The sequence below is a fragment of the Odontomachus brunneus genome, unplaced genomic scaffold (genome assembly GCF_010583005.1).
Source record: "Odontomachus brunneus isolate Ranch 3 - 2012 unplaced genomic scaffold, Obru_v1 Obru_scaffold_002, whole genome shotgun sequence".
Taxonomy (NCBI): domain Eukaryota; kingdom Metazoa; phylum Arthropoda; class Insecta; order Hymenoptera; family Formicidae; genus Odontomachus; species Odontomachus brunneus.
In genome coordinates, this window is record NW_022639452.1 from 1,786,665 (window position 1) to 1,801,846 (window position 15,182).

The 15,182-nt window shown below is 37.5% G+C and overlaps 2 protein-coding genes across 2 annotated transcripts; both read right to left on the reverse strand.

Annotated features, from left to right (window-relative positions):
• Positions 1–1,620: 1,620 nt before the first annotated feature.
• On the reverse strand, positions 1,621–3,926 carry LOC116841750. The gene is made up of 2 exons (XM_032810080.1): positions 3,075–3,926; positions 1,621–2,919 (listed from the first exon to the last, which is right to left on the reverse strand). Exons 1-2 carry the CDS (start codon positions 3,671–3,673, stop codon positions 2,901–2,903), a joined length of 618 nt encoding a protein of 205 aa, XP_032665971.1. The 5' UTR covers positions 3,674–3,926; the 3' UTR covers positions 1,621–2,900.
• Positions 3,927–8,343: 4,417 nt separating this feature from the next.
• LOC116842746 lies at positions 8,344–9,569 on the reverse strand. The gene is made up of 2 exons (XM_032812397.1): positions 8,549–9,569; positions 8,344–8,459 (listed from the first exon to the last, which is right to left on the reverse strand). The coding sequence occupies exons 1-2, from the start codon at positions 9,567–9,569 to the stop codon at positions 8,344–8,346; spliced, it is 1,137 nt and encodes a 378-aa protein (XP_032668288.1).
• Between the last annotated feature and the right edge of the window lie 5,613 nt (positions 9,570–15,182).

Sequence of the window (15,182 nt, forward strand, 5' to 3'; positions counted from 1 at the left end):
TTTTGTCCCCCCCCCCCCCCCCCCCACACACACACATACTCGTTGGATTGGTTTTGTCCTTCTCTCTCTTATATCAAAGGAACGGAGTCCAGGTGATGGAGCACTCGCCCCTCTTAGTACATGCGCACTATGCACGCAGCTGTCCTCCTCCTCCCCCGCCCCTCTTCTGTACTCTCTATATTCAGCTAATCTATAGACGCGGTAAAGATTCTCGTGGCCTATTTCGCGAGAATCGACAGATTGACAATTAGGTAAATACACTAATAAATTCCGGCGATCCCTTCAATTAGCAATTGGAAGTAGTGAACAAAACGATGTACTTGTATATGTGAAAATTGGTATATAATAAATATAAATAACTTACTGACTTGCTGACTCATATGAATATAAAGTCAAAGGACTTATCATGATTGAAATTCGAAATATTGCAAAACAAAAGAGTAATATGATTACGATATTTTCCAAACAGCTTAATTTGATCTTCTAAAAGAGAAAAGAAACACAAAATATGTATAAAAAATACAATGTACAAAATATTCTATACTTTCCGTAGAAAACTTCTTAAAATCACAGATTCCTTGGATAATTTGAAAATAAAAGAACTCATATGAAAATGCCGGAACTGTGATAGTTTTTAAATAATAGACGATCGAGCTTGATCAGTTATAGCAGCTGAATTTCCTGCATTTTTGTTTAGATATAATGTATGGTGATAGCAATGGCTGCCATCCAATACCATAATTGCTCATTTAGCACTCAGTAAGCTTTAAGATTTAATTGATTTATACTGTTAGATCTAAATCAAAATTAAAAATATGTATCAATCCTCAACCAACAAATTCGAACTAGATCTAGTGGCATAAGTACATCAGAATCCCACATCAGATTCCCACATTGAACGTGTTCAGTGGAAAAAGCGTTCAGTGAGCAATCAGCGATTATTGGTTCTTACTGTTAGATCCCTAAATCTTGACCAATTATATTGACGAATTGCTCAACTGTTGTCCAACTGTTGAGTTCGCTGAACGCATCCATTGTTCCGCTAGGATAATAGTTGCGTAAGGGCTACTAGAGAAGGGAAACGGAGCCATTTCCGCGATGAAGCCGGTACCGTATTTTAAAGCGCCTCCATATGCGTAATACATGTACCTTTTACTACATAATCAATTTTCGCTGTAGGTAATGTCGCAGTTACGATTTTGGTTCTGTTCCAAGCTAGCACAACAAAAAATAATTAAAAACCGGCAATCAATCGCTATTTATCCTCAGGACACTCCTTTGAATGATTTTCGGCGGAAAGCAGGATACACACAACAATAACAAAATATCTTTCCTCAGAGAAAAATAATAAAAATGTATACGTATGTATACCATAATATGTATGTATACCACTGGTGCCTTATTATTAAGAAAATACACAATGTATCTAATGTACAAACAATGATAATATAATTCTAGTGATATTAAATATAATATTTAATTGAAATAGTATAATATCAACGTATATATGTTAATTAATATAATTTAATATTGCATAATAATAATAAGTAATATAATAATATTATACATTATGTTATTACGTTATATATATCATATAATCAAATCATGTGTAAATATCGATTGTTTTTATAATAATTTTATTATAATTTTATAAATATATTATTAACATAATGATATAATCATGCAGTAGAACTGCTACTATCGTCGATTGACCGACTTACGTCATATTAATCTTTATAAACAATAAAATATTTATTACAATGAAAAAGGTTATATCGTAGTTTTTTAATGATTTACGAGCGCTAAAATTAAATATTTTATCAAACAGATTCTGAACATGTTGTTTATCTATCCTTATAATTTAACTTACGATTTAGCTATTAAAACTAACTGGCAGTGTCACTAATATGACATCTTTACTACTACTACTACAAATCGCAGCCGTGTCTGCCCATTATTAAGTTACACGTGATATTTTATAATCGCATTTGGTTTCGTTCAAGCACTGTCATACGCACGACACTTTTCTCTGGTAAAATGAGACAATTAAATGAAGTATCGCAACTGCAACTGAGAATTCAAGAAAAGCAGTCGGATAAGAGTGTAATGAAAAGCCGATATTTACAATGTATTATGTCACTTCGACTACTGTTACAATCGATTATCGCCGGTGTGCAATCCGTCGTACAAGTTAACAAATGTATAAATTGCAGAAAGAGAGTTTGGATTCTGGACGCGCTGAAAAGTTGGAAACGTACTTCAACGGACGTGGATCTTCGGCAATCTCCGACAAGCGTTATCATAAAATATCGACATCTATCATTCATAATAAAATGCTACGAAAGCAATAATACAATTATGCCTGAATACATTTATCCATAGAAAGCGGAATATTTAAATTCACATAAATAACTATATATTCGTTAAGATAAAAAAGATTACCAGTCCTATTATCTCTCTGTGGCCTCAAAGACTTAAATTTATTTAATCTCTCAATAATAGGTTTTACAGTTTCAGACAGAGAACTTTTTATATAATTTATGAACTTCAGTGAGCTACTTCTCGACTTAGTCGTTATAATTACCGGGCAAAGTGGATCCTTGAGCGATGTTAAAAATTGCACCCATGAGTCCACATAATCAAAACTCCTCTCTAGTTGAAATCCTATAATCACGTTTGGTGCCGTAAATAACACACTTTTCGCATAGTCATAATATAACATACGATGACAACTAAAATAAAGTTGGTGTCCCAAAGACATGCATTTCTCCCAACAAGTTTGAAGTATGCCGCAGTTGTTCTCGAATTCTGATGTTAGCCCCATCCCTATCAATATAACGACTAATTTCGTCGGTTTCTTGAAGATGTGTAAAAAAATTTCCCACGATGATAAATTATTTCTATCCATATTCCTTGCCGCTACAATATGAATAACGTAGGTATTTTGTGTCAATGCAACATTTAACAAATTTGCCTCTCGCAAGCCATAGTATGTTGTCAGTGGCCATGATAGATATTCAGTATAGATAGTATCTAAAATAGTCCAAGACGCATCTTTTCCGGGCAATACGTACGTTTTATAAAATGATTGCATATCATCTACAACGCCTCTGTCAGGAAAGTCATGAAATGTTAGCCATTCGGGAACTGAATTTATGCTGATAGCTTGTATTTCAAAGTAGAGCCATGCCTTCAGCTCGTCGCACGGGTGGTCGTCTTTAATGCAATGAGCCTCGCAATAATCAACGCAGAAACACGATTTACAAGGCTTAAGATCTGTCTCTTTATAGCAGATGAGGCACGCTCTTATGTACGATATCATCAGTTTTTCATGTCGCGTCAGCTCACGAAGTAGGTTATTCTTGATCAATCTCATGTAGTTATTTTTGCAATTGTCCCACTCATAAATGGTTCCGCCAGAAAATCCTCGCATTAACTTTTTGTCCATCAGTTGCTTTATAACGTCGCAGATCTCGCCATGACCGACGTTATCGTCGGATTGTTCTCGGTCCATCGTCATGTGCTCTTCACAGCAGTAAGAGATTACGCCACAACCACAAAGAAATGTGTTCCCATCATTCAACCGCTTGCAAACGTGACAAATGAGCGGATGGAAGAACAGATCGTCATATCGACGAACCTTTTCTCGTTGATACTGAAGACGTCTTATCATTACTTTATGTCGGCGTATGTAACGTTTAACCAGTGCTTTATTTATACGACAGAAAGAAAGAATGTACTAAGAATTCTTTAGAATTATATGTTTCTAAGAATTCTTTAGAAAGAATGTGCGAAACACTGCTGGGCACCTTGGCGAAATCAAAATTCTGTATACACAATACGAGATATTAACTCAGCAACGATACAGATCACACTAATAACATGCCCGCAATACATACTTCCTGCGTGTGCTTAGGAATTGTTGACAATCCCTATTATAACAAGAGATACACAACGAACTGCTAGCGTCCGTTACCAAATCAAATGTCGTAAGAGAATTTATTGTCGGCCGAGGAAAATATGTTTAAGGGAAATCTTTGAGAGGATATCATCATAAGTAATAATATTCAAGTAGTTTATTACAAATACAAAACAAATGAAAAAGGATGCACTGAGAAAAAACAGTTGAATCAACAAAATCGGTGCTCACCGTCTCTTCAAAGAAATCTTGTATCTATTGAACAGAAGCTACGCGTCAGTGCAACAATAAGTTGCAAAATAGTTGCGTGGATATAGTTACCGTACGTGTAGACCAAATTGCAATCGTTAAGTCAACGATACTAATCAATCGATAACTCTTCGCAACATCTGTATAATCTGTTCAATCGATCAAACGATTGATCGTTGAACAATCGATCAACAGATTTTGTTTTAATGGTATTTTATTTTCTTCAAGCAAAGTCAGTAACTCAACCATTTTTTTCTCGGCTTAAAGAAGTTGTTGAGTACAAAATTTTGTACTAAATATCGCATGAAAAATGCACATCGATCAATTAATTATACATGCGATACAGATATCTTTCGTCGAATTAAAATGATATCATACAGTAAGATACAATTAAAATATAGTAAAATAGAAATAGAAATGCTTCTAAACGACCGACATTACGATTCTCTCGATCAGAAGTTTCAGAAGCATTGCCGTAATGGCGCGCAATATGTGCACTCGTTTGCGTAACAGTTCATACATGTTTTTCTAATAAAAAATTCAGAGTCCTTCTAATACATCAAACGGTTAGGATTGTGAGCGACTGTTAATGACCTTGCGCGGCAAACATTTGTGACATGAGTCGAAATGGATAACATATTCGACGTCACAGGCAAAACTGAATATTTATAATATCTTTTATTTGCTTTCATGAGAAATCTTTATATACAATATACTTCTATGAGTATATCTTTTGTGATGAACATATATTTATAATATATATATAGTGTATATATAATATATATATATACATATATATATTTACTTTTAGAAGAATATATATTTATAATATAATATATATTTTTATTGAAAGAAAACAATAAAAAGAATATTTACATCGTGCTGTGTCACTTTCCTATCAACTGATTGCCAGGCAAAATTTGATAACTGCGCAAAATATTTCGCGAACGAATGCACAGATCAAAACAGTTGGACGCGTCGAAGGAGCCGCAGAGGTGTAAGTCACGGATCTTCAACGATCTGTTCGCTTCCTTATCGTCGGTCGATATTTATTACTTACACTGAGAAAAAAATTCGAAAAATAGTAAATACTTCTTTGATGGGGAGGTATCAATAACGTATTTGCTTATGTTGATATAAAATGTCAAATTTGTCAAATGGTAAAATATATATTTTTTTAAACATTAGTAAAACCTAAACTTTTTATAAAGTCAATTTTACTTAAATAAAATAATTTAAGTTTAAGTAAATATATTATTGGTAACTCCCCATTGAGGAAATATTTATTTTTTTATATATTTTTTCTCTTAGCGCACGATAAAAGAAATTCTATCATAAGTTATGATACAATTATGTATCAACACTAGGACTGATCAGTTAAATACTGCATGATAATTTTTTGTAAATAGTTAAATAGTTATTACGATAATAGGTATCATGTTTTAAGTCGGTTAAATACGGTCTACATCCTCTGAAATTATTTATCTTACTAAGGATAGGCTTTACACCTCCAGTCCGTTTTCGCACTGTGTTTACCATATTTTCTGCATCCTCTTTTGTCTTAGCTGTTAGAATTATCGGGCAGAGTTGAGATTTCAATGCTAGTATTAAATTTTCTCGTAGTTTTGTATGAAATCCTACAATCAAATCTGGTTCTATAAAACGATCATTTTTCACATAATTTTCGTATGACATACGATAATGTTTATAATTAAGTGTGTGGCTCAGCAGCATGCATTTCTCCCAACAAATTTCGAAGTTGCCTTTAGTGCCACCTAATTCTGATCTTAATTCAAACCCTATCAATACGATGAATAAGTTTGTCTTTTCTTTGAAGGCATGTAAAAACATTTCCCATTGCTTTAAAGTCTCTCTATCCTCGAAATCTGTGTCTATAATATGAATAACGTAGATGCTTTTTCTCTTTGGACTTATTGATAATTTTGCATCCTGCATACCATAATATACTGTCAACGGCCCTGACAGATAATCAGAATAGACGGTATCTAGAATGGTCCAAGGCGCGTCTATTTCAGGTAATAAATATGTTTCATAAAATGAAAACATGTCATTAATATTGCTTCTGTCAGGAAAGTCATGAAATTTTCGGCAGTATTGCGGAATAGGATATACATCGATAGCTTGTATCTCAAAATAAAGCCATTCCTTCAGCTTCTCGCATTCGTGTTCATCATTCTTTAATTTCTTGTAATGAACTTTGCAATAATCGACGGTGAAACACCGTGGACAATGCCGCAGGTTATTCTCTGCGTAGCAAACGCGGCACCATCTTGAAAACATTATCATCTCTTTTTCGTGCCGGTACAATTTGCGAGATAGCCGTTTCTGTACGGTAGACAAGCGTTTAAGCTTGTAGTCGTGCCATTTGTTTATATGTGATTCAGTAAAGGTCTGTACACGTTTCTCTTGAACAAGTTTCTTGTATATCTTCATAGCACTACAGAACTCCTTGTGATCAAGATGATCCTTATCCAAATGCTCTTTGCAGCAGTAAGAAACCATGCCGCAGTCACAGGAAATCTTACGATTGTTCAGGCGCTTGCATATGTGACAAACGATCGGATGGAAAAATAGATCTTTAGGAAAAACAGGACTTCTACCAACAAGCTTTTTTTCTTGATAATCCTCGTGTGGTGAACGTATGGATGATGATTTACTTGTCATTGCGGATAATGTTTTACTTGTCGTTGACATGATGAATTCAAACACAGTACGCGAAACTTAGCGGAATCGATAATATTCTGTATACGTAGTATATGTAGCAGACCTCAACCCGACAACTATTCAGACTCTGATAGCGCGTTCAGACAATAATAACATATTTAAATATATTTCCCCTACTAGCTTGAAAAACTTGACGGTTCCTTCTGTATATTAAGAGTGATTACATCGAGTGTTCGGCAACGAGAAAAATATCGCAAGAGAACTTGCCTACTTAAGTAATTGCTGAAATATTATTTATTTATTATTTATAATTTATTAACTTTAATTTTTAAATTATTTAATTTATAATTAATTAACAAAACTTATTAACATTCGACAACGCGATTATTCAATTATCACATATGTGCGACACAGGTGATATTCTCTTTCTCGGGTAAAATGATACAATTAATTGAAATAAAGTCGCTTCTAAATGAGCGAGAGAGATATTGCTATTCTCTCTGTCGCGAGGAACATCGCCATGACCCTTACACGGAATATTTACATCCGTTCGCACGACAGTTGATACACGTTTGTCATCAAATGGTCACGATTGCGTGTCTGTATACACTATTTTGTATGATAATCGTTGTTGGCAAGATTTCAGCCGAAGTACGAGAACACTGTACGAGATATCCAACTAGATATTGTCACAACTAGAACAAACACGTTCAAAGAAACAACACAAATATCTTTATTATATTTTTATACTTCATAATTTTATTATATTTTTTATTATACAGAGTATCTGACAATTACTGATATATCCGTTGTGCAGAATTCATAAAACTGAACACAAAACTCGTCTACCATTTCACAAACAACCACGTAACATTATAAATTATTTACTAAAGAAGATGGTAAGTAATCACGCGATGGATGAGCTATGATAGCAGCGTATGCAGCTATAATGCTTTCATGTGCTTGTAAAATAAGTCAAACTGATGAAAAATATCTTCTACCACTTTGCAAATATCCACATTTACAGGTGTTGCTTATCACATGATTGCTTAACCATCTGCTGTATTGCGTGTGATTATTTGCCAGTTTTTTTCAATTAATGACAAAGTTATGTAGCTGCTTGCAAATTATATATATATATATATATATATATATATATATATATATATATATATAAACCGCTGTGCGAATGAATTTTGAGTTCAAAGAAGAAAGACTTTAATTCCGGACTCGTCAAAGATGACGTAGGATTGAAACGCACGGCTACTCGGCAATCTCTCTTCGCGTGTCACATAGCAAGTCCTATTATTTATAATAGTATGTTACAGCACTAATGATACAATTATACATTGAACAAAAGTTTGTCTTAAGCTAACTTCGTATAAATAATTAAATGTTGATTCTGATAAAAGATACGTTGGTTCATATAGTCTTTGTGCAGTTTACAAGCTTTAAATCTATTTGGCCTGTTAATGACAGGTTTTACATTTTCATGCAGGGCCTTTTGTATTCTCTTTGTGAACCGTCTTCCGTTGACTCTCGATCGGACCGTCAGAACTAGCGGACAGACCGATTTCTTTAGCGACGCGAAAAAATTCTTCCATGTCTGCCCGTTAGAGAATTTTACATGAAATCCTACGAGCAAATCTGGCGCCTTATATGACGTGCTACTCGCGTATTCGTTGTATAACTTACTATGATATTCGACGTTAAGCGTAAGATCTAAAGTCTGACATCTCGCGACACAAGTCATGAGTTGGCCGGAAAGATTCTTTACTAACTCTTCTTCTATTTCCGACCCCACCATTATAATTAACAGTTTCGTTTTTTTATTGAAAAAATGTAAAAAAATTTCCCAAGACTGCACATTGTCTATATCCACTTCAGTTGCCTCTATAATATGAATAACATAGGAGTCCCCCGCGCTTGGTTCGTCTTCAAAGAGATTTGCAAGTCGCATGCCGTAATACACTGTCAGCGGACCTGATACGTAATCGGAATAGACAAGATCTGGGACATTCCATTGCACGCCTTTCGCAGGTAACATGTACCTTTCATAAAACGATTCGATGTCGTCCACTTGTTTGTCCGGAAAGTGATGCAGTGGTCGGTAGATTGGAATGGGATTTACATTGATACTTCGCATTTCGGTGTAGAGCCATTCCTGCTGCTTCTCACAGTCGTGTGGAAATTTGCTGTTACGATGGGCCGCGCAGAAATCAACGCAGAAGCAAGTCGTACAAGGACTTAGATCTGTCTCTTCGTGGCAGATACAGCACGATCTCGCGAACAATAACATCTGTTTTTCATGCCATTCTAGATTGCGCGATAGGTTCTTCTGGACGACTTTCAAATACGTCATGTGGTGTTTATACCAAGGTTTGTTCCTCCTCGGCCTACCCTCTCTCCTCAGCTCTTGCCGCCATCTATTATTTTCAAGAGAATAGTTTCGTATTTCCTTCATCGCAATCAGACTCGTTATCACCACGCAAATCTCGCCGTGACCAAAGCTCCCGAGGACTCGGCCTCGGTCTATCTCCAGGTGCTCCCCAGAGCAATAAGAGAGCATACCACATTCACAAGGAATCGTATTTCCATTGTTCAGCCATTTGCAAACGTGACAAACGATCGGATGGAAAAACCGTTTCTCATAACTACGATCTATATTTGCTGCAATTGGAATAGCCAGCTCGGCTAGTTCGGCCAGTCCGGCCATTATTGTATATCAATATAATTAACGTCTGATTAATGCTTTTATATATATGTGTGTGTAGAAACAATGCACGAAACTCGACACCTTTGCGGAATCGATTAAATTCTGTATGCACAGCAGTAGACGTCGACTCGACGACTGTTCAGAAGACACTAATAACTAGAGATGGGCGATACCGATACCGATTATAGCTTATAATCGATTATTTCTGTTCGATGTCCCGTTTCTAGCCGAGCGCGAACTTCGGGCGCGATCGCCCACTCGCCGTCCTCGTCGCGCCAACCGCTGTTGCTCGCTTCGCCATCTCGCTCGCGCTCGCTTATCCGCCCGTCTGTCATTGTATCTGCCAGAGATGGGCGATACCGATACCGATTATAGCTTGCAATCAATTATTTCTGTTCGATATCCCATCTCTACTAATAACGCGTTCACAAATGTTTCCTGCGTCTCTTAGGAATTGTTGGCAATCTTCGTCGTAATATGAAGGATCCCAGATAGCACAGAGAATTCAAAAAGAATTAAGTCGTATGTCACCAATTCTGAGTTCATTTTCAGATGTAAAAAGAATTCTTCAGAGTTCAGTTCAGTGAAAAGAATTCTTTTTGTATAAAATGAACTCAGAATTGGTGACATACGACTGAATTCTTTTAGAGTTCTCTGTGCTATCTGGGATGCGTTCGGGGAGCAACGCTATCAGCGCTATTTAGCGCTAACGCGTCATTCAATCTTTCTTGTACTTTTAGAAAGTGATCAGAATATAATCATTGGCGTTGATAACGCGTTTTTTGAGCGTACCTGAAGCCTAAGAGCGATCTAGTAGGCATTTTTCACGGAACGGCGATGGAGCACCGTTCGATTTATCATCTAAACACATTATAGATGTGTTCTTTTTCTCTGAACTAATGTATACTTCCGGAATTTGAAAGAAAAATAAGTACATATTGAGATTTGATGGAATTTATTATGAAGCTTTATCACAAAGATTCAATATTCAATGAGTACCAAATGGTAATCATTAATTGTTTTTCAAGGGAAAGCGCACGTGTTTTCACTCACAACATGTATATTATTACTGTTTTCAATAATATCAAATTTTGCAAGCAATGGTTTAAATGTATTCCGTGTTATTCGGAAATGCATCTTAAATATTTTATCTTAGAAACGAAGAACAATCTCTTCTGCATATTGATAAGCTCTTGCAATTTTTTAAATTCGATCTTTCATCGTCATTATTGTCAAAAAATATATTCTACGCAAAATTAAAAACAAGACTCTTTGATAATTCATTTTGTCCTTCAACTCAAATATAGTTTTAATTATTAATAATATTATTCTTTCTATGAGCTTAACGTACCTCTAATCCAATTATAATTTTTTTTCTCAGCTCGGCGGTTGATGTGATCAAGCTCGTTGTCTGTTAAACTCGCATCTCAAAATTACGATATCGAACGTAGGTAAAGTGCGTGTAGCACGGACATACACCAAGCGATGATATTATCAACAGCGTTGGGAGTATAGCGAAATAATTGTCTTAAAAATATGCGCAGATGACGTATCAGTGCTCCATAGCTATCCCCCGAAAATCGCCGCTCTCAGGCTTCTCTCTGGTAAGACAAGTATCCGCCGTCAAGTGAAACATCGCAAGAAAATTTGAGAATCGTGCACAGTAAAGGGTATATTTCGAAACTAATCATTGAAATATGGCATAGAAGTAACACAACGATCAATCACAATCATATACAACACGAGTACTTCTTCGGATAAAATGATACAATTAAATGAAATGAAGACACTTTTATACGTACGATATTAAGATTTTTTCAATCCAAAATTTTAAAATATCGCCACGATCTACATACAAAATATAAAAAAATCGAAAGAGCTTAACTCTGGATTCGTCGAAGAAGCTGTAAAGCCGCGCGAATCTCTTGGCGTGTCTTACAGGAGTTGACGACGGGACGCGGGACAGAAGGGGAGGAATATCGTCGCTCACACCCCGGGTGATGAATTCTCTCGTCACGCTCTCATCGATGCTACTCATAAACTGTGTTTATTTTTCTCATTAATGTATATTATTTATTATAAATAAGTTAGAAACATTGATTTCGGGTTTGGTAGGTGTTTACAATTTTATACACAGAGGAAGAATACCCAACGTATTATGTTCTTGAAAGGGTGGTAGGTGTGTGTATCGCCTCCGCTCGACGAAAGAGAGATGATTTACAAATGAACCTAACAGCCCTCTCAAGGTGCTCGAGGAGACTCTCATACGTCGTCTTGCACTCACCGATTTCTCGATTAGAGTTGTACAAAGCCTATAATGTTTCGCAACTGATCTTCTTTTCCACCTCTCCCCTTTTTTATCTTTCGTTTAAATAGCTCTCTCTCTCTTTCTCCTTCCCTCTCTCTCTTTCTCCTATACGCATATTGAAATCGCTCCCTCACATCGTCTCCCTCTCCTCTACTCTCCTTCTACTATACTCGTTAACCTCTTTCTTTTCACCTTTCTCCCACACACACGTACACGTGAGTGCACGCAGGTGCCCACGCAATTGCACAAATACGCATAAATATGCACGGTGACACGCATACACGAAAATACACATACGCATAGACAGCAGACACGCGCGCGTACACACGCATACATACGAACATGTACACATACGCATACACAGCACACAATCTCTCTCTCTCTCTCTCTCTCCCCTCCCCCTCTCTTTCTCCTTCACTCGCTCTTTCATTTATGCTATCAATTTTTCTCACTAGCATCGTTTTGCACTTCGTGTCCTGCACATGCGCTATCTGTCCTTCCCTCTCTGCCATCACCCGTTTTAATCACGCGCTCTCTCACTGAAAACCAAGCAATGTTACTATTATGATAATAATTATTTGTTATTATTATTTAATTATTATTACTATTATTATTTTTATCATTATAGTTATTACATTACGGTAATTATAATTATAATTATTATGCAATATTTGTGATAGCTTTATATATATGTATATGTATATATATACTTTATCCAATGTATATATATACGTATGTATATATATGTATAAATATACATATATATATATACTTCTTTTTTCTTTTATATAAACTCAGTGTTTCAACCAAGGTGGGTCTGACACAACCAAGGTATATGACACATGCTGCCCGGGGTGTATAGTGTAATATGTGTGTGTGTGTATATGGTGTGTGTTTATATGTGGTGTGTGTGTGTGTGTGTGTGTATGTGTGTGCGTGTTGGTGTGTATGTGCGCGCGTGTGCTGCAACACGGCGCCGGAGTCCGGCGATGTTCGGGCTGCGTCATCACACATCGCACACATCATCATCTCCTCGCACACCTCATTATCATCATCATTTTCATCATCATCATCATGGACTTATGGCTGCGTCTGGAACATCACGTTCCAGGTCGATACCGCCATCCTGTACAAGGTAGTTTTTTTTTTTATACTCGCGCAACGTACTCTCCGTAGATTCGCACGCGGTTGCTCGCGATCTTCATCTCCTGTCTATATCTCACAACGCATTTTTTTACTCTTGCCACCCCGTCGCCGTCCCGCCGGTCTTCGACACGAGGAACTGTTCGATGAGCTTCGGTTACGTCGCCGTCTTCGTCTTTACACGTCCTTCGTGTCCCCAAATCTGAAGAGAACTGTCGCAAGATTTGGTTTCCTGCTTCGAAGAAAGCCTATGGCAAAACTGTCCCCGCGAGATTTCTCTCTGATTTCCCGTCGTTAATCGATAAAAAAAAGAGAGTGAACAAGGTATCCTCTCGTTTGCTGTTCCTCGTCGCCGGAGAAGAAGACGAGGAGGTGATGCGACAAACCACTGCGGCTTTGAAGCGACCGAACCTCGTCGGAGAGTACGAGCAGCGGGCAGCGCGCTAGCCAGCATATGAGCGAGCGCAGGCAGTGAGCAGTTCATACATACGTACACTGTATAATGTAAATACGAGACGAGCGAGGGCCATGTAGCCACCCTCTCTCACAACTTGAAAGCCGGGTGGAGCCATGACCCTGGCTGCGCGCGGTAGCTGTGCCGCTGTGCGGAAAACGAAAACCCGAGACGAAAACTGGTGGAGGAGCTCGACGAATTCCTGCCCGATTCGTCGTTCTCGAGAGACGACGACGACGACGACGATGGCGACGACGGCGACGACGACGACGATGACGACGACGACGACGAGGTGTGGCACACTCCGCGATTTTGATGATATTGTCTGTCTTCGCGTACAACGAGAGAGACCTCGTCCCCGAGTAATTTCTTCCTTCGTCGAGCCGAGAAATATCTCAATTTTTAGAAATTTGTCTTTACAAGTCGAGACTACTACTAGTCCTCCTTCTTCTTCTCCCCCTCTTCGTTCTTCGGGAATTCGTCTTTGCAAGTCGAGACTCCTGGTTCTCGGGGAATTCACCAAAGGACACCGTTGCGGACGCCCTCGTGGCGAATTGCACGCGCGCACGCATAGTCGGCAAAGAGAGGAGACGGCAGAGAGAGATGTCTGCGGGCTCCTCCCGCGCCCTTAATTACCTAAGTCACATCTAACAGACGCAGTTTCTCGCGTTTTTCTGCTTCTGCAAACGCGAAGATCTCTCTCTCTCTCTCTTTCTCTCTCTCATACTCACACACACATACATACACTCACTCACTCACTCACTCACTCACTCACTCATTCACTCACTCACTCACTCACTCACTCACTCACTCACTCACTCATTCACTCACTCACTCATTCACTTACTCACTCATTTACATACTTACTCACTCATTCTCGCCCTTTATCTTTCTCTTCCTTTCCCTTACTGCTATCAATATCCTCCATTCACTCACTTTCATTCTTTCTCACTCACTCACTCATTCATTCATTCATTTCTTCCTCTCTCCTTCTCTCTCTCGCACTCTATGTTCCATTCTCTATATCCTCTATGTTCCATTCTCCATATATTATATATAACAATATTTATACGATGATTCTTTTTATGGATTCGAGTCACATGCAGAAAGAACTTTGAGTTGTTTCTGGCACAGATAAAAGGGAAGAAACAAAACACTTTGGTTTTCGCGTAACTTTAAAAGGGAAGAACGTTGATAATTTAGCATTAGTATTAAAAATAAAAGAAAAAAAAAAGAAAAAGAAAGAAAAAAAGGTAAGAGAAGAGAAAATAAGAGAAGAGAAACGACAACGGGAAGACGAAGAAACGAAAAGGGAAGAGAAAAAAGAATGAAAAGAGAAACGAAAAATCATCACCACACTAGTAAATGGCACTAGAATTGCTCTCACTTGTGTCACCGAATCTAGTTAGCGATTAAAAAGCCCATTTTTTCGTTTCACTCGCCTCGCCGTCTCGCCTCTGATACGGTTTCTTTCCCACACGTTGAGATCTCTTAGACTCGGGAGACGAACACAAGACGGACGCGCCATTTTAAAAACGCGCGGCACAGCCGCGCCATGCGTGTCACGCCAATGCGCAAAGACGACACACGCTTTTGGTCGACGTCTTCGTCGCGTTTTCATTCATTCATTCATATATATATATATATATATATATATATATATATATATATATATATATATATATATATATATATATATATATATATA